Here is a 17,740-nt window from a genome sequence, read left to right on the forward strand (position 1 = left end):
GTATTGTCTTATTTAATGAAGCAACGTTTCGGTCACTAGGGACCTTCCTCAGGCAACCATCACAAGTGTTGTATATCCTATGCTTAATTTTGGTTATTTACAAAATGTGATCATGTATATCGTCTATATAGCTTGAAAGATTAAACTTGCAGCGGGGAAAATTTGTCCAAAGATCTAACCAAATGGATGTTTTGTGCCTTTTGCAGGTAAGTTACTATGCCACCTGCGCCTGTCTGAGTGACCGGTATCAGTTCCCATCCTTCTTTAGAACAATCCCAAGTGATGCCTTCCAGGTGAATGAAAACAGACAAAAGATCTGTTGTTAATTATATCGTCGCTGTCGGGTGTAAGACTTGTATGCCCAGTTACTTTTTAGGAAATGGAAAAAAGAACATGTGTTCCAGTTGATCCAATGTAGTTGTTTATAGTTAAAAGCTCTTATTAATACTTTTCATTGGTTCAATATTTATAAAACCCACAGACCCACTTTCACTTAAAAAAGAAGAAGAGATATAGCAAGAATATCCACTGACTTACCACTATGTAGGACCAAGAGGTCCTTGGGGGGCTTACGGGGGTCCCCTGCAAATTAGTTAATATAAATATAGCATCAAAAACACTTTAACCACTTTAATTGTATTGCCCTAATTATTTTATACTTTTCTTTTCAAAAATAGCAATCTACACGTCGTAGATCGTCTATTTTCAAAATAATTTAAAAGATCTGAAAATATTGTGACAATTTTGGAATCATTTTTAAACATTTTCAACAAGAAAGCCCCTCTTCTGAGGATTCCTGTCTTTTCAGAATTTCTGTGCGCAATATATCAATTTGGTGATCGTTTACATGGAAATGTTTGAGAACCACTGATCTACCCTATGCTGTTAAGCACTTTTTTGTCCATTCTGGAATCAGGTGCGAGCGATGCTCCAGATCATGAAGCGGTTCGGGTGGACCTGGGCAGGACTGCTGATTAGTGACGATGACTATGGTCGCCATGCCGCGCGGTCCTTCCAGTCCGACCTGGCCCAGTCTGGTCTGGGCTGCCTGGCGTATCTGGAGGTTCTGCCCTGGGGCGATGAGCCAGCTGAGGTTCAGAGGATTGTCACTGTGATGAAGAAATCCACTGCTCGCGTGGTCATTGTATTTGTATTTGAGAGCCATATGGTTGATCTCTTGGAGGAGGTTGGGGCTATGATACATTCATTTAGGAACTCATAATTATAAGGAGAAAATGCGTTACACTGAAATGAAGACATGCTTTCATTGCCATATGTTTTCTATTATTTTGCACAATAAGCAAACAAATGATCACATCTATCACAAATCTAACTGCTATTACTAATTATTGTTATAATGCTATAACGTTACATTTGTCTTAATTGTTTCTAAAACACTGGATTATAGATGTGCTCATTTGTGTTTTATATATTATATACCAATATATTTTGTTCAACACAATCAACAGGTGATAAAGCAGAATGTGACAGGTCTACAATGGATGGCGAGTGAGTCCTGGACAGCAGCCACTATACTCCAGATTCCTCGCTACATGCCGTACCTGGGAGGCACACTGGGTATTGCCATCCGTCGTGGAGAGATAACCGGTCTCAGGGACTTCTTATTAAAAACACATCCTAACGATGACCCTTACAACAGCCATGAAAATAGCATAGTGAGCATTTTGTTTTTAATGTTATCATGCAAGCTGTAATTTATAACTGATATCCGTTTTGAATATTCACGTGGTTATTGTCTTTGTGGTTTCATCGTCTTTGTTCAGGTGAGGCAGTTTTGGGAGTACACATTTCAGTGTAAATTTGCACCCCTTCCGTCAGAGTGGGCGGATGCTGGTGGAAGGATGTGTACTGGACAAGAGGACCTGGGAAGAACAGAAAGCACACTTTTTGATGTATCTGACCTCAGGCCAGAGTATAATGTTTACAAGGCTGTGTATGCTCTGGCCCATGCCCTCCATGACATGATGCACTGTGTTCCAGGGAGAGGGCCCTTCATTGGACATAGCTGTGCCAGTTTGCAGACAATACAGCCGTGGCAGGTGGAATATTAATTTCTATTTTCTAGTTTGCCTATTAAAAGTTATAGTTGGCTTTGAACTTTGAATAATGAATATGTAATTATGATATTGGTCAAAAGCATGAACGGTTGATATACAGTAGTATAAAGTTGTATTTCATAGTGTGGTAATAATTCTAATTCCTGGCAGTAATGTGTATCAGTGTTTGGCGTAACAAAAAATGCCAGATTTGTATGGCCCCTTTCAATAGCCAGAAAGACAAAACATTGCAATCTAAGTTTCTGAGCCAAAATGTAATAGTCCATTCACAGACTTGGACTTAGTCATCATTAGTCATTAATCCGCCAGTGCATTCTGGTGGGAAGTAAATGGCTAAAGAACCCCTTGTCATGAATCTTGTATTTTGCCCCTGTGTATTGACTCATCATCATTTCTAGCTTGTGTATTACCTGGACAGGATCAACTTCACCACCACATTTGGTGATCATGTATCGTTTGATGAGAATGGTGATGTTTTACCAATCTATGATGTTATGAACTGGGTGTGGCTCCCTGATGGCAGAACAAAGGTTCACAATGTAGGTGTGGTCAAGAAGTCAGCCTCTGCAGGTGAAGAACTCATCCTTGATGAAGACAGTATCATCTGGAACTCTGAATCCAGAAAGGTCACTTTGGCATTCTAAAATAACTAATATCGAGCTCATAATGTGAATGAAATTACCGAAATTGATCATTGTTACATTCCTCTGTAGCCGCCTCGGTCAGTGTGCAGTGAGAGCTGTTCCCCTGGAACCCGTGTGGCCATAAGGAAAGGGGAACCAGTATGCTGCTTTGACTGCATTGCTTGCTCTGAGGGAGAGATTAGCAATGAGACTGGTAGGCTTACATTACGTACCATGTACAGTAGGTTATCTTTACGACGATACTGCACTGTCTGTCCCTTTAACCCTGCCCTCTTTGTTAGACTCTTCAGAGTGCACCAGATGTCCAGAGGACTTCTGGTCCAGTCCCCTGCGTGACCTGTGTGTCCCTAAGAGCATAGAGTTTCTCTCCTACCATGAGGCCCTGGGTATCTCCTTGACAACTATCTCATTGAAAGGCACACTTATCAGTGCCATTGTCCTGGGAATCTTCATCCATCATCGAAGCACACCCATGGTACGCGCTAACAACTCAGAACTCAGCTTCCTTCTCTTGTTGTCACTCAAACTATGTTTTTTGTGCTCACTTCTGTTCATTGGCCGTCCCAGGCTCTGGACATGTCAGCTGAGGCATGCAGCATTTGGAATCAGCTTTGTGCTGTGTGTCTCATGTATCCTCGTAAAGACAATGGTGGTGTTGGCTGTGTTCAAGTCCTCCAAGCCTGGGGGTACAGACATTCTGAAGTGGTTCGGTGCTATGCAGCAGAGAGGAACAGTTCTGGCTCTTACTTCGATCCAGGCAGCAGTCTGCATATCCTGGCTTGTAGCTTCCTCACCAACTCCTCATAAAAACACACAATACCACAGTGATAAGATAGTCTATGAGTGTGTGGTAGGATCAACAGTTGGTTTTGGAGTGTTATTAGGTTATATTGGTTTACTGGCACTCCTTAGCTTCCTACTAGCATTCATGGCAAGGAATCTTCCAGACAACTTCAACGAAGCAAAGTTAATCACGTTCAGCATGTTGATCTTTTGTGCTGTGTGGATAGCCTTCATCCCAGCATATATCAGCTCTCCAGGCAAATATGCAGATGCAGTGGAGGTATTTGCTATTTTAGCATCTAGTTTTGGAATTTTGGGGGCACTGTTTGGACCAAAGTGTTACATCATCCTTTTGAAACCTGAGAGAAACACTAAAAAGTCAATCATGGGTCGAGATACCAACAAGACATAGAAGCAGACATTAAATATATTTTGTGTATTCTTAGACCAGTGGTTCCCAAACTGGGAGTCAGGACCCACCAGGGGCCCCCAAATTATTTTGGGGGGTCCCTAGAGCTTAAATGATTAGCTACTGTAAACAGTAAACAAACCAACATACAGTGTAAACTATACAGTATATCTGCACATTTCTAGTTACAATTGAATCATTCGTAAAACCTTTTTAATACAAAAATTGCCAAATTGAAAATAGTCTCATCTACAAGCTCACTCATGTGACATCTCACAGCAGTGTTGTGAGCTTGTAATTCAGCTATTTTCTCATTCATCTATAGAACCAAGTCAAACTAATCAATGTAATTTAATGATTTCAAGTGCTTGTCAGGGAGCGGGTCCCCACTCCCCAGTTAAAATAGCATAATTTGGGGGGGCATGGCGTGAAAGGTTTGGGAACTCAGACATTATACAAGTGTATTCTGTAAGTGCTGAAAACCTTTTCATTACAAAGTTAAATTTACTACTAAAGTACTAATCCATTTAAACATCTATTGAAATATGAAGAAGCTGCTGAAGTCCAGTACGCTTTTTTTTTCTGTGGGTCAAAGTAGCCTACTACAGGCAAATTGGTTCAAAATCTGCAAATCCACCCCTTTGTCCATTATTGTACAACTGCATTATTTTTGTTGTTTTTTTAATGTGAAAGTCTTGCACTGGACCTGCCCAAGTCATTGTTAAAATACAGATTGGTATACCAGCATTTGGAAATGTGTTGAGAACAATAATGTTCAGTACATACTGGTAAACTGATCATGTAACTGCTGTAGTAAAATTGGCTTTATTATTCAGTTCTCACCTAGTTTGACACCTTTTTCTCTGACTTTCATATGATAGAGGTAGGACTTGGCAAAGCAGAATGCTGCCCTGTATAAAGTCAAACTATAATAGTCTACAATCCACAGGTGTAAGCACTACTTTTACAAATATACAATTGCCTTGGCAATACCACTTGATGTTCTTTCTTGTGCATAAAAATATTTTCCAAACCAAACTCTTGTTTTTCATTTTTATTGACTTTTGAATTTTGATAGAAAAACAATTTTAGTCGAAGAGACCGAAGCCCATGTCGTCATCAGACCCCTCGGCCTCAGACTCCTCTTTCTTCTCTTCTTCTTTGGCAGCTGGAACAAAAGAACAAGGGACAGGGTTAGTGACAGTTATCATTAAGTCACCATTAGAACAATTCACACTTCAGTCATATCCCCAAGTTTATATTTTTATTAATCAAAGCCTCAGCTTAGCATAGGTTCAACACGTCACGGATACACAAAATAACACCTAAGGCCATTATGATGGCCATTCTGGGGCAACCTGGCTATAGCCAACAAATAAAAGTCCTCGTGTTTTATTAACTATTGATATTAAATTTGCACACATTTACAACTAAATGAGAATGTATAATTTACCTTCAGGGGCAGCAGCACCAGGTGCGGCTCCTGCAGCAGCAGGGGCTCCGCCGGCTGGGGCAGGACCACCACCACCACCACCACCAGCTCCCACGTTGCAAATCAGACTGCCAATGTCAATGGTGGACAGAGCCTGCAAGTACACAATATTCAGAAATCACAAAGAATGATGATACAATATCAGAGTTTACTGTACACACTTGAATGTTTTACACACCTTTAATAGATTAATATGTAGTAGCATGAGCATTAACTGCTGAAGTCTCTTCTTCTTTGCAATATGTTGACGTTTCATTTAATTTGGGTACAGGCTTTAGTTCCGACATACTATTGGTCCGACAGTCATTAGACCGACAACCTAACCCAAACCCCTAAACATAACCGCAAGCACGGAGCAGCGCATGTCGGACCCGCATGTTCGGGAGCAACACATGATTTCCGCACGTCGGACCTTTGGCGTGTGCATCCCTTTCATTTTAACGTGCTGTACACCCAATAACGTATAACAACGCTTTGATCCTTTCAGTGCACTTAGAATTCAGTTGGATTCAATGGATTGCTCAACTGTCATCTGAAATATACACAGTAAAGAGTATATTTAATTTCATCCATTCCAACTCTGAGTTAGTTAAGAGTTACATTAACACCCACCCCCCCACCCATTAACATCTTACTGTGTCGATTGTTGTGTTGTGGTTGTTTGTAATGTACAATCCTCACCTTGGCAAACAGACTTGGCCAGAAAGGCTCAACGTTGACACCTGCAGCCTTGATCAAGGCATTCAGCTTGTCCTCCTACAAAGGAAACACAAGAGGTTATAGAAGTTATAACTAAGCAACACATGCTGAAGATGTACAGTGTATACTATTATACAACGTCTCAGTGAACAAATCAGGAAAAAAGTCTCATACCTACCATACAAGCTTTTTTACTGCTACCGCAATATATAACTGATAACTGAGTCTCTAAGTGTGCCTAAAGCCTAATTTAAGGACAGAACAAAGGGTGGGATAAAAGTGGGATGGATTATAAAGATGAGGCAGGGGGCTCAACAGGGCTACAGAAAGTACTGATTTTCTGAATAAATTGAGTTGGTAAAAGGACATTGTTTAAATAGAACTGTTTCAACAGCAGGCATTCACACAATATCCTACTAAATTGTCTACATAAATAACAGTAAGCCTTCTTAAAATATCAGTTAGTTTCAAGTTCAACTAGACATTAACCTGATTGTATGGATATGCTAACTCACAGGGAGACAGAGGGAAACTAATACTTAATCTTTTACAATCTAACTCATCTGCATTTAATCCCAGAATTCCCATTACAATGTATGCCATGTACACCGGTTTACAGACGTTACACCTGCACTGTCTGCACATTACAGCCTTCACCGTCTGTCATACCATGCTGGCTAGCTTGCCTACCACCTTATTGATGTTGTTAGTCTAACCACGTGTGCTGCCTGGCTGGTCTAATGCCAGATTGTCAATCCATCACAGATGAAACGAGTACAACAAGGTCTCTCCTTGAGCACTAGCTGGTCAGCATCAGCAGATTCAGCACATAACAGAATAAACAGATGTAGTCTGCTTGTGTGATGAATACCGTTTACAGCAGTGAATCACTCACTCACACACACACACACACACACACACACACACACACACACACCCCAAGCTGATATGCACGTCACAGTAGTAAGTCAGCGTGGGCCAATAGATAGCAGTATACACACACATTTGTTGGATCAAGGATGATCAGCTCAGCTGAACTTTGATTCATTCAGTCAAACACAGTAACACACGTGCGTGCACTGACAGTGACAACAGAAACGTGGCCTACTGTACTGTAGCTACAACAACGGCGCCATTTTAGCAATAGCCAAATGCCGGTATAGTAAGAAATTGTCATTAAAATATTATACGCAGTACACAGGGTCTTGCCGGGTTATGTGGCGTTCTCTCTGGCACTTTAGGAAAATGTACGGTAACGTAACTGGTGCGTGTGTGTGTTTGACTGGCTGCTCGAACAGACTCAGGAGCGGGTCGCAGGCAGCCAAGCTAGCGCGGGCAGACACTTACTGTGACGGTGACTTCATCGTCGTGGAGGATGAGGGCAGAGTAAATACAGGCGAGCTCAGATACGGATGCCATTTTAGATCTTGGATTTTACGTTTCGGGCGTCGGATGCCTAATTTTCGTGATGCTAGTCGCCGGATTGAGGGCCTTAGCTTCTGATGAAGGACCGAGCACCTTAGGCACGTTGACGTTCCTACTACTCAGAGGTTTAGAGCGGAAAGGGAAGAGGGAGGGCGGGAACTTCGTTTATGTACTCGGCGTCAGAAATGACGTCAGCACGCACGCAAGTAACGTCACTACCGACGTACAGGGATGTCCCGCTCTGGGATGTCCCATTGAAAAAAAAAAGAAAATGAAAAATTGGGGAAGAATGGGTAGTCTAGACTAGAGACTCTAGACCTAGCTCTGGTCTAGACAGGTCAATACAAAAACTGCTAAGAGGATGAAACCAGAAAAAGCACTAAGACTTGTTTACATCGCAGTCCTCCACTTTCAATTAATCAAAAGATTTAGACACATAAATATTTATACACATCACATCAAAAATCATCAAATACAGTGCTGTGGGAAACAAAAATAAAGAACTCATTTTGTACAGATCAAACCGATACTGACTACAATGTATACACAACACATTAGGGTTATTTTTTCATTCTATAAATGCAGACACCCTCCCCCCATTACTGCTACAGAAATTCCTCAAGGGCAGGGCTTTAACTATTTGCATTTTTTTTGTATCTCTATTATATGTTACTGTTATTTGAGCCTTGGTAGTCACATCTGCATTTGTATGATACTTGGCAGTGCAGATCTGTGCCATCTGCTGGTTGCATTAAAGTGTTCCAACCACTATATCCCCATTAGATTTCATGAAACAGGCATTGTGCACGGTGTTATTTAAACTGTACTGGATTCATAAGCTTTTCATTACCGGTTATTGTCCCTTTCACTAATAAACCTTGACTTGAGCATCAACTGGGTCTGTCTTTTACTGAAAACTCATAACAGGTTGGCTGGCTGAATACAATATTTAGTAACTTACTGTACAGACCCTAGTTTGTCTTTTTTCTTTAATACAAGTTCTCAAGCATTTTCAAATACAGAAAAATACAGAAACATAACAGAAGGAAAAAAAATTGCACATTGTAGGGTCCCATCATCAGTTCAGTCCGTTAACAAATACCTTAACTATAGGTCCCTGTAACAGTTGTATTTATATAATGCATTTTGATGTAGTGGCCGAACTTTGGTACCGTCCTTATATTTTGGACCAAACAAATAATTACAAAGAAGAAAAACAAGAAAAAAAGTGTTTCTTTTTTCTAATGATATGTTCGGCCCAAACAATTGTGTTTGTTGTCATAATTTGTCACAACTCGAGTTGGCTTTGTACGATGCTTAAAAGGTCTTTAAATAAATACTTTTTGAAAAGTCTATGAGGAAAATGAAAATGGATTTTTTTCCCGGGTCTCTCGAGGGGGCAGGGGCCGTGGCTCAGTGGTCCAGGCACCTTGGCCGGTAGTCCGAGTCTGGCAGTGTGCCGCGGGTTCGACTCCCGATCCCGACGGCCTTTACTGCATGTCACTCCCCATCTCTCTCCCCCATTTCCTGTCAGCCTACTGTCTGTCCCTCTATAAGAAATATAAAATAAAAGCCGAAAGCAAAAAAAAAGAAGAAAAAAAAAGAGATCAAGTCATTTGGAGTGAATATCAGCCACTCACCGATCGGTGGCCGATCAATCGGAGCACCTCTAGTGCTATCAGGACATTTCATACTGTACTGGCTGGGGTTTGATGAACGATAAGACATGCTGACAGCCAATAAACAATCCATCCGAATCTACACATCACTCGACTCTGTGTATGATAACGTTCTATAAATATGTTGAACAAAGTGTGGATGCCAACATATTTTTCTTTATCTAGTTATCCTTGATGTGGACATTTCCATTCCTTTTGAGTGTGCGACAGAGCATGTGAGAGGTGAAAAATGCCACTCCACATTCCAGGGTTATTGTAAACATACCGTGTGGATTACAGAGACATCTGAATGACATCGCTGTGCAATTCTGTTGCAGTGTTGCGGATTTCTGTGTCTGTTCGTGTCTCCTTGCCGATGCCCCTGAAGAAGACGTTGGCTTATTTTTAATATATGTCCAGCATCATGGCTATGAGTGTGGAGCCTTTTTCTTCTTTTTCTTGACGATGTTTCCCAGCTCAGACTCTATGGCTTCCCACTCAAGATAGCTTTCCTGGAAGCAATCTGTTGAGATCTTCCCAGTCTATTTCAAAATAAGGAAATGAACAACTAAGAATGTGCAACACATTATATGTAGCTAATTCAACTCCACATGACAAACGAGATGTAGGGTACTGTAGGCTAAATAAGTTCAATACTCACACGACCAAAATGAACAGTTCGCTGATTCAGCATTCGTACAAATGCCTGGCAGGACAATGGTGGTGTTGCTATTTTCATTTGATTAAATGAAAGAAAAATGTCTGTGGCATAAAGTGTGGCAAAGTGGATAGCAGGCCAGAAGTTTCTGGGAATTGGTTCGTCCACTCCAGCAGTCCAAGCGGCTTTGCATGCCTCACAACTCAGTTCAGGCATGTTAAGATCATATCGTCCTAGAGAGAGAGAGACAGAGAGAGAGAGACAGACACAGACAGACAGACAGACAGACAGACAGACACACACACAACAAAACTTAATATAAACATGTACGCTTTGTACAGTGTGGCATACATTAAATAAGCATGCGTTTGATTTCATATACAGGCCAGGGCTATGACAAACTAACTTTGAGGGAATTATTGAGTACAGATGCAAAAGGAAAAGGTATTCCCATCCTTACCTTCCATTGTGACCACAGCAACAGCCTCTCCCGTCTTCACCATCAATGCCTCTTTTGGACAACTACAAATGTTGTCAGGCATCCGCACAGGTACAAGGCGCTCTGAAAAAGGCCATACATGTGAATTAAGATAATTAGCAACCAATGGGAAATACATCATGATCGCTGGAACTACCTGAAGAGAACGATAAAATAGATTTAATGGCCACATTGCTGAAAAAAGTATTCAACATATTCTCTGGAAGCTGATGCTCATTCAAGATCAAGCAATAAGACAAAAACAATAAATGATGACATAGGTGAAACAAGTCTCCGTTGTGCATATCTGTGTCCCCCCCCTTTTTTCTTTCCTAACGTTTCCTTTTTTTGTAACGTGTCACAACCTCTCAGCCGTTGTTTTCGTTCGTTTGCGAGGTTCTTTTGTTGGTTAAATCACTGTGATTTGTTATGGCTTGACTGCTCTACTTTCAGCTCATAACATTAGCCGCTGGCCCGCTGTTTTCAGCCGCTCCGCTCCCATAGTTATATCTAAGTCCGCTCCGTGTTGCAGTGACTTCCGGGGTGTGCGTGGCATAGCTTAAGAAGCAGCCAATCATGACTAGATCGCCACTACGCGATTGGCTACACGAGTGGTTCAGACTTGCTTGCTTGCAGGCATGCTTAGGCAGTATGGGGTCAGACTCCCATTGGCTTAGGGGGCAGTCAATCATGACTAGGTCGCTAATAAAAAAAACTGGCCTGTTGTATGTCAGGTTTCACCTGACAAAAATGTTTAAGTGGTCAAACTAACGAGCTTAACGTGTCAGAAAGTTAAATATGTTTGTTAAGGTTCACACTCACAAACAGGAACTTACCACAACGGCAAGGAGCTTTATCCACAATGCAAGTGGTTGGAGGCAATGGCTGGAAGAACCCGGCAGTCATGGCATCTCTGTTGTGGAGCACATGAATAGTGTGCCTGATGATGTCACATTGGGCACAGAGGAAGGGGCGTGGTTGACAGTCATGGCAACGGACAGCAGCTGGATTGATGGCACACTCTTGGCAAGTGTGTGGGCCTATGTGTTCTTTTGCTGCTAGACTGTTCAATAGCCGTGGTTTCGCTGCCTGCCGTTTCTCTAGAGCGATGCGCTTTCGTGTACTCCAGTCGTTGGAAGCCGAAGGAGGTGATGGGGGTGGCGCTTCCTGAACACCACTCGAGCCCATGGCAATGTTCAGTGAGTGCCGGAGCTCTTCTAGGAATTGCTCTGTTTAAATAATTTGTAAAAAACAACAACATGTAATTAAACTACATTTAAACTTACATTGAGTTTACATTTAAACTCAATGCCAGATTATTATGAACGCATTGCTTTGTACTAATGACATTACACACCAACAGGAATGTCTGGTGGTAGCTTCTGACTGCTACCACCAGGATCAGCCTTCTGACTGCTACCACCAGGATCAGCCTTCTGACTGCTACCACCAGGATCAGCCTTCCGACTCGGACGAGCTGTTAACAGGAAAAGAAAATGCTCATATTAACATTTATAATACTAAAAAGGCCTATTTGCTGTAAGGATAGTGGCAGCCTGATTAGCCTGGGAGGACTAGTAGACTTTAACCATAACGTGTCTTTCCCAAAATGACGTGGACACACATTTAAACTTACATTGAGTTTAATTTAAACTCAATGCCAGATTATTACAATATAATATGAACGCATTGCTTTGTGCTAATGACATTACACACCAACAGGAAGGTTTGCGTCAGGAACATTCATGGGAGGAACAGCCTTCCGACTGCTACCACCAGGATCAGCCTCCAGACTGCTACCACCAGGATCAGCCTTCCGACTGCTACCACCAGGATCAGCCTCCGGACTGCTACCACCAGGATCAGCCTTCTGACTGCTACCACCAGGATCAGCCTTCTGACTGCTACCACCAGGATCAGCCTTCCGACTGCTACCACCAGGATCAGCCTTCCGACTGCTACCACCAGGATCAGCCTCCGGACTGCTACCACCAGGATCAGCCTTCTGACTGCTACCACCAGGATCAGCCTCCGGACTGCTACCACCAGGATCAGCCTTCTGACTGCTACCACCAGGATCAGCCTTCTGACTGCTACCACCAGGATCAGCCTCCGGACTGCTACCACCAGGATCAGCCTTCTGACTGCTACCACCAGGATCAGCCTTCAGACTGCTACCACCAGGATCAGCCTTCAGACTCGGACGAGCTGTTAACAGGAAAAGAAAATGCTCATATTAACATTTATAAGACTAAAAAGGCCTTTTTGTTGTAAGGATAGTGGTAGCCTGATTAGTGTCTTTCCCAAAATGATGTGGACACTATCCCAGGCCTGAGGGGAGCTGGGTTTTGACGTGGTAAACTTCAGATTCCACAGTGGCTGCCCTACCTCCTGAGCCACCGTTCCTCCAGCATGACAGCAACTTTTATGAGCTTGTATTGCATTTTATACTGCTTCAGACTACAGAAGTAACTGTATGCAATAGTAGTACCGTACATACCCTTAATGTATCTCTTTCAATTAACATGTATTCCTTGATTTGAGTGGCTAAACAATCATCAGATCTCATATATTTAATGCAATAACAATACTGACCCTGGTTCGACTGTTTCCTGCTTGAGGCTGGCCTCTTATAGATGACGTTTCCATCGCTGTCTCTCTTTACCCACCTCACCGTCGGCGGCTGAGGTGCCTTTGCCTTCTTTGCTTGTGGCGGTGCCTTCCATTGCGACTCGGGTGGAATCAAGTCCTCAAGATCTTTTAGTATTTTATTATATTCTTGAATGTCTTGCTGCCTAATGAAATTATCCAGGTCTGTGAACAGTTTTTTTGGGTCACTCATGTTGATGAGTAAAACACAGACAGGTAGGAAGGATCTGCAAGAGAAAGCAAAGTATTGAATGCAACACCCCATGTTGTACAACAGTAAACAGTCTTTATCCAGAGGCAGACATTCAAAATGGTTAATTACATACATACAATCACAATGCCTTTGTTAGCTGCAGCCTGCATACAGACATAATTGAGCATACATAACCTTATTATCAATATCATGGACCACACATGCCAAATCTCAGTTTTCAAATTTACCAAATTTACAAGCTCACAACACGTCGCATGACTCGCATCGCTCTTTGATCGAATATTTTCAAATAGCCCAATAAGATAAATCACTATAAATAAATAATAATAAATTAAAACGAAGTTAAAGTGTTTACATTTCTCATTGTGCTAGGGGATCCCTGGAACACCTCAAGGGTCCCAGTAGGACCCCGGCCCGGGGACACCACTCATTTGGAAATTGTAAATAAATACATTTCTTTGCCTTTATTGTTTTGCAAACAAACGCCACACAGAGGGCAGATATGATACATATCAAATATACAAATGAAGGCCAAACATAGTCTATACAATCATACAATTCATTATAAACAAGCTCGCTCACAAGGCATTGTATCGTGTTGTTGTGGTTAGCTTAGCTTAGCGAAATGAAAACTTTAAATGAATGAAATGAAATGAAATCTATATTTACCCAGGGTATCTGGGCTAAGCTCAAGAACTTGTTTCCAGCCAGGCCCTGCTCATAGAACACATTTCATCGTAGTGGTTGATGCCTTGTTCAAGGGCATTTCAGCGGTGGTAATTTTAACGTGTCGGACGGCTGGTTCGAACTGGGAACCTTCCGGTATCTAGACCGCGCCGCTATCCGTTCGGCCACCGCTGCCACTTTAGCCATGGTTCACATGAGGAAACTTATACAGACCCACCAACTTTCTAACGTACACATCCCAATTTGTTAACAATAACACCATGGCCTGGTTCTGCCATTTAGTGGTGTCAAGATGTATTTTAGATACATGCATTGCATTGCCATTGCTAGATGTAGAATACATTGCCGCGTACCTGGTTCAAAGCAGTTGTGTAATGTGTGACGTCACGTGTAGATTGTAAATAAACGGCGCTGGTTCACTTCAAAGGGGTGATTCGCAATGCATTGTGGGCAGTGTTGCCAAATCGTGTGAGCGAAATAAGCCTTATTGTATATAATTATATATCATTGTATGTCTGTCTTAATGAATTGAAAATATAATAATAATAATACTAATAATAAACCTTATTTATTAAGCGCTTTTCAAAACATGGTAACAAAGTGATTTACAGTGGCAATATAAAATGCACATATAATAAGAGCACAATGGAAACAAGCCCTCAGGGCTTTTTGTGTTATACTTTATTATTGTATAACTGTAGGCTACCTCTGTACTTTTGCAAACTGTTAATCACACGTGGTGTATGTGTTATAATATTTGTATGTTTTACTTCTGCTTTCGCCACAAGAGGAGACTTAGGTCAAAGTCAAGTGAGCACAGTTCACTCAATATACAGTTTCTTATTTATTTTGAAGTCTGTAAAAACATACATACTTCACAGTTCACATTATGACAAATATTTAACAAAAATCAAAAGCAATGAATAGTTTACAGTACAACATGCATGGGCAATACATACTGTATTATTGTATAGTTTACCTCCCAGGAGGAGGATATTTAGAGATTATATACAAGAGTATTAACAATTATGTGCAGTTTATAAATATAGTAATATACAAAGATGTTGAAAGTGAGTATATGTCATATTTCCAATTTAGCATTTTTTCAGACCATGAGCGTTATATGTTTAAGACTGATCATTTAGTGTTCCTTAATGAAGTGGCAAAAAGTTACCTCCCTCTCTAGAGTTATAACTCCAGAAATAACCAAAAGTATACATACTACCGGGGCGGTACGATAACACTAAGAACTACATCGTATAAAGATACAAAATAATTACACACAGCAAACATCTGAGTGTTCGATGTAGAGTTCGGTACAACATATAAATACCAGTTAAATGTCTGGTTTGTTAATTGCTATACACTTTTTGGCTCTAATACAAAGTCAAATCATCAGTGTTAACTTACCCATTTGTACACTGTTAAACTAACACCAGATTTTACAGTGCAAGAATAACTGTTTGATATTGACTTGGTCACTTTATGGCTTCACGTTGTACTTCCCATGCAAAGTAGCCTACATCTACAGTACAGACAGTCCACGGGTTAAGGGTCCATTTGGTTCCATTCGAACACTCTCAGAGTTACAGACCTGTTATGGTCATCCACGGTCAACAGTTAACAGTCAACAGTACCACCTCAATCAACACACATCAATACGGACCGGTGCGCTTACACTCGTATCCCAGACTTTCCACCGGTGTCCTCTCACGCAAGTCTGACACTCTCCAAATGTTCGCAGGAGCGAATCACCTCATCTCAGAAAGCCTCCTTCCATCTACCCCCCACACAGCCCAACACAACCCCCTCAACATCACGAGAGCGGTCCCAACAACGTGGCTGCAGTGCAAGGGGCACGTGAACCGGACGGGGCCTCTCTCTAGTCTACTCCACCTTCCAGATGGCGATCTTGCCGTCCAGCTTGCCGGCTCCGCTGAGCGCGTAGCGGTCCTCGGCGGAGCAAAGCGATGTAACTCGGTCGCCGTGGCCGTGGAGCTCTTTGAGGACCTGCCGGCGCTCTGTGTCCACGACGTAAACCTTCCCTTTGGCAGAGCTGCGGCCCACGCCGCCTACCCACACCTGGAGAGACCAAACAACACTGATTATCGGTTTGGGTTCACTTCTTAGAATTGGTTGTGTGTTTGTGTTTCTGATTGCTTCTGTCTAGTTTACAATTGTTAACTTCATTAAAAGCTAAGGACCTATATGTACATTTATTATGCTGTATCTCTATAGAGTACGTGACATCACTCCTTCTACCCCTGGGACACAGATTCTTTTCCCCATAGATAAATCTTAGATCATGTCATAAGAACTTTGTTCAAAACATTAACAAATCACACCGGCGATTCTGTCACTATCGTTTATGATATTGAGTATATTATAACGTATTTGATAACGTCTGTGTTAGGAGAATTTCTTCTTTTTTCTACTAAAACATTTTCACCAGCAGTTGATGCTTGTGTGTAGTGTACTACTGACTTGGTTTTTCACTTTGATCATGCAGTAGCAGCCCCCGCAGTCCTGTAGCACCACACGGTGGCAGGGTTTGGTACTCTCCTTCAGATGCCAGACACACACTTCTCCGGAGTCTACGCACACACTCCACAGCTCTTCCCTCTGTGTCACGCACACGCACAGGCACATACACACAATATTCCAAAATGATGCAGATAGAGTCACCTTTACAGTCAAAGCCAGATTACAGGTCCTTCCAACCAGACTCAATCTTTCTCTGTGATACCCTAATATTGTCTGCACCATGACCACAGTCCAGTTACTGAAACTCTGTCACATATTCTGAATGGTTGCTATGTATATAAGGAATATACATACAGTATGTGCCAAAATGTATTAAGCACACTTGTGTTTCAACTGACATGTTCATGCAAAATAATGAGCATGTGCAATTGACCACAGTCTGGAAGAGGCATTCCTTACCAACGTGCGTACCAACGTCATAAGGATGCGATTATACAGCTTGCCTACAAATGTAAACTGCTTGTGTTCATATTTGGAAGCCTCGGTAATGTTAATAAGTCAGTTGTGAGAGGTCTGCAGATTGCAGAAATGGGGTGCGTGCGTGCGTGTGTATTCTACCTCAGGTAACAGCAGCATAGAGCTAAATGTTGCATCAGATGCTTTCTGTTGCTCAGGGAGACCCAGCCGATGTTTTAATGAACCATTTCTCCATACCTCCATTATACTGTCTCTAGAACCTGGAAAAGAGAGAGAGAGAGAGTGTGTAAGAATGTGTGTGTGCAATACTGTAATAAATCACACCCGTGTGAAGTGAGTTGTGCCACACTGTGTGTGTGTGTGTGTGTGTGTGTGTGGGGGGGGGGGGTCGTCCCCGGACGTTCCAGACCCACATGAACGCACCCAGGGTGCCGGCCCGGTTCCGACGAGCTGCCCCGCGTCCGAAACGGTAGAGAAATGACAGAGTTACCGTGTGGGGGTCCCCGGGGAGTCCTCGGAAACATCCAGACCCCCAGGAACGCGCCCAAGGGCCCATGGTTCCGCCCCACGTCCGAAACGGTTGCGAAATGACAGAGTTACCGTGTGGGGGTCCCTCTACTGTACCCTCTACTGTACTGTACTGGCACACCCGAAATCATCATATATACAGTTAATATGTGCGTGTGTGTTTGTGTGTGTGTGCACAGGTGGTGAAAAACAACCATGCTATTTTCGTGCTCAGACCCGCCCACCCAGCCACCCACACACATAGCTCCGTAAGGGAGTGGTTGCACCACTCAATAATGGGCCTGACCTCATTCACTAAGCTGTTCATAAATTGTTTGTAAATGTGTAAATGTGTATATGTCTTCTGCATACTTGGCTGCTGGGTCGCAAGACAAATT

The 17,740-nt window shown here is 42.3% G+C and overlaps 4 protein-coding genes across 6 annotated transcripts in view; 1 reads left to right on the forward strand and 3 right to left on the reverse strand.

Moving 5' to 3' along the window:
• LOC306937917 (extracellular calcium-sensing receptor-like) overlaps positions 1 to 3,917 on the forward strand; it is a gene marked incomplete at both ends in the record, with an annotated part of 7,052 nt that extends 3,135 nt beyond the window's left edge. The window contains 7 exons of the mRNA XM_079521944.1: positions 207 to 293; positions 917 to 1,186; positions 1,470 to 1,676; positions 1,785 to 2,060; positions 2,477 to 2,704; positions 2,792 to 2,915; positions 3,004 to 3,917. Coding sequence (XP_079378070.1) covers positions 207 to 293; positions 917 to 1,186; positions 1,470 to 1,676; positions 1,785 to 2,060; positions 2,477 to 2,704; positions 2,792 to 2,915; positions 3,004 to 3,917 — 2,106 coding nt within the window. The remainder of the gene's footprint in view (positions 1 to 206; positions 294 to 916; positions 1,187 to 1,469; positions 1,677 to 1,784; positions 2,061 to 2,476; positions 2,705 to 2,791; positions 2,916 to 3,003) is intronic.
• Positions 3,918 to 4,953: 1,036 nt separating this feature from the next.
• On the reverse strand, positions 4,954 to 7,679 carry LOC306938814 (large ribosomal subunit protein P1-like). The gene is made up of 4 exons (XM_079523132.1): positions 7,453 to 7,679; positions 6,088 to 6,162; positions 5,368 to 5,500; positions 4,954 to 5,082 (listed from the first exon to the last, which is right to left on the reverse strand). The coding sequence occupies exons 1-4, from the start codon at positions 7,522 to 7,524 to the stop codon at positions 5,003 to 5,005; spliced, it is 360 nt and encodes a 119-aa protein (XP_079379258.1). The 5' UTR covers positions 7,525 to 7,679; the 3' UTR covers positions 4,954 to 5,002.
• A 1,095-nt stretch (positions 7,680 to 8,774) lies between these two features.
• Positions 8,775 to 14,241, reverse strand: LOC306938182 (uncharacterized protein). Of its 2 annotated transcripts, XR_013791683.1 has the most exons (9): positions 14,228 to 14,241; positions 12,920 to 13,200; positions 12,041 to 12,532; positions 11,682 to 11,801; positions 11,161 to 11,553; positions 10,307 to 10,408; positions 9,850 to 10,079; positions 9,475 to 9,730; positions 8,775 to 9,068 (listed from the first exon to the last, which is right to left on the reverse strand). XR_013791683.1 is itself a non-coding variant. In XM_079522243.1 (8 exons), the coding sequence occupies exons 2-8, from the start codon at positions 13,164 to 13,166 to the stop codon at positions 9,617 to 9,619; spliced, it is 1,698 nt and encodes a 565-aa protein (XP_079378369.1). In that variant the 5' UTR covers positions 13,167 to 13,200; positions 14,228 to 14,241; the 3' UTR covers positions 9,386 to 9,616. The 2 variants fall into 2 exon arrangements, 1 of the variants encoding a protein (XP_079378369.1); XM_079522243.1 differs by lacking the exon at positions 8,775 to 9,068 and having other exon boundaries at positions 9,386 to 9,730.
• Positions 14,242 to 14,705: 464 nt separating this feature from the next.
• Positions 14,706 to 17,740, reverse strand: part of LOC306938379 (DENN domain-containing protein 3-like) — a 34,854-nt gene continuing 31,819 nt past the window's right edge. For both annotated transcript variants that reach the window (XM_079522535.1, XM_079522536.1), the window contains exons 28-30: positions 16,977 to 17,095; positions 16,359 to 16,496; positions 14,706 to 15,956 (exon numbers count right to left, since the gene is read on the reverse strand). In XM_079522535.1, coding sequence (XP_079378661.1) covers positions 15,762 to 15,956; positions 16,359 to 16,496; positions 16,977 to 17,095 — 452 coding nt within the window. In that variant the 3' untranslated portion in view covers positions 14,706 to 15,761. The remainder of the gene's footprint in view (positions 15,957 to 16,358; positions 16,497 to 16,976; positions 17,096 to 17,740) is intronic.

The sequence above is a fragment of the Electrona antarctica genome (assembly GCF_951216825.1).
Source record: "Electrona antarctica genome assembly, chromosome: 15".
Lineage (NCBI taxonomy): Eukaryota > Metazoa > Chordata > Actinopteri > Myctophiformes > Myctophidae > Electrona > Electrona antarctica.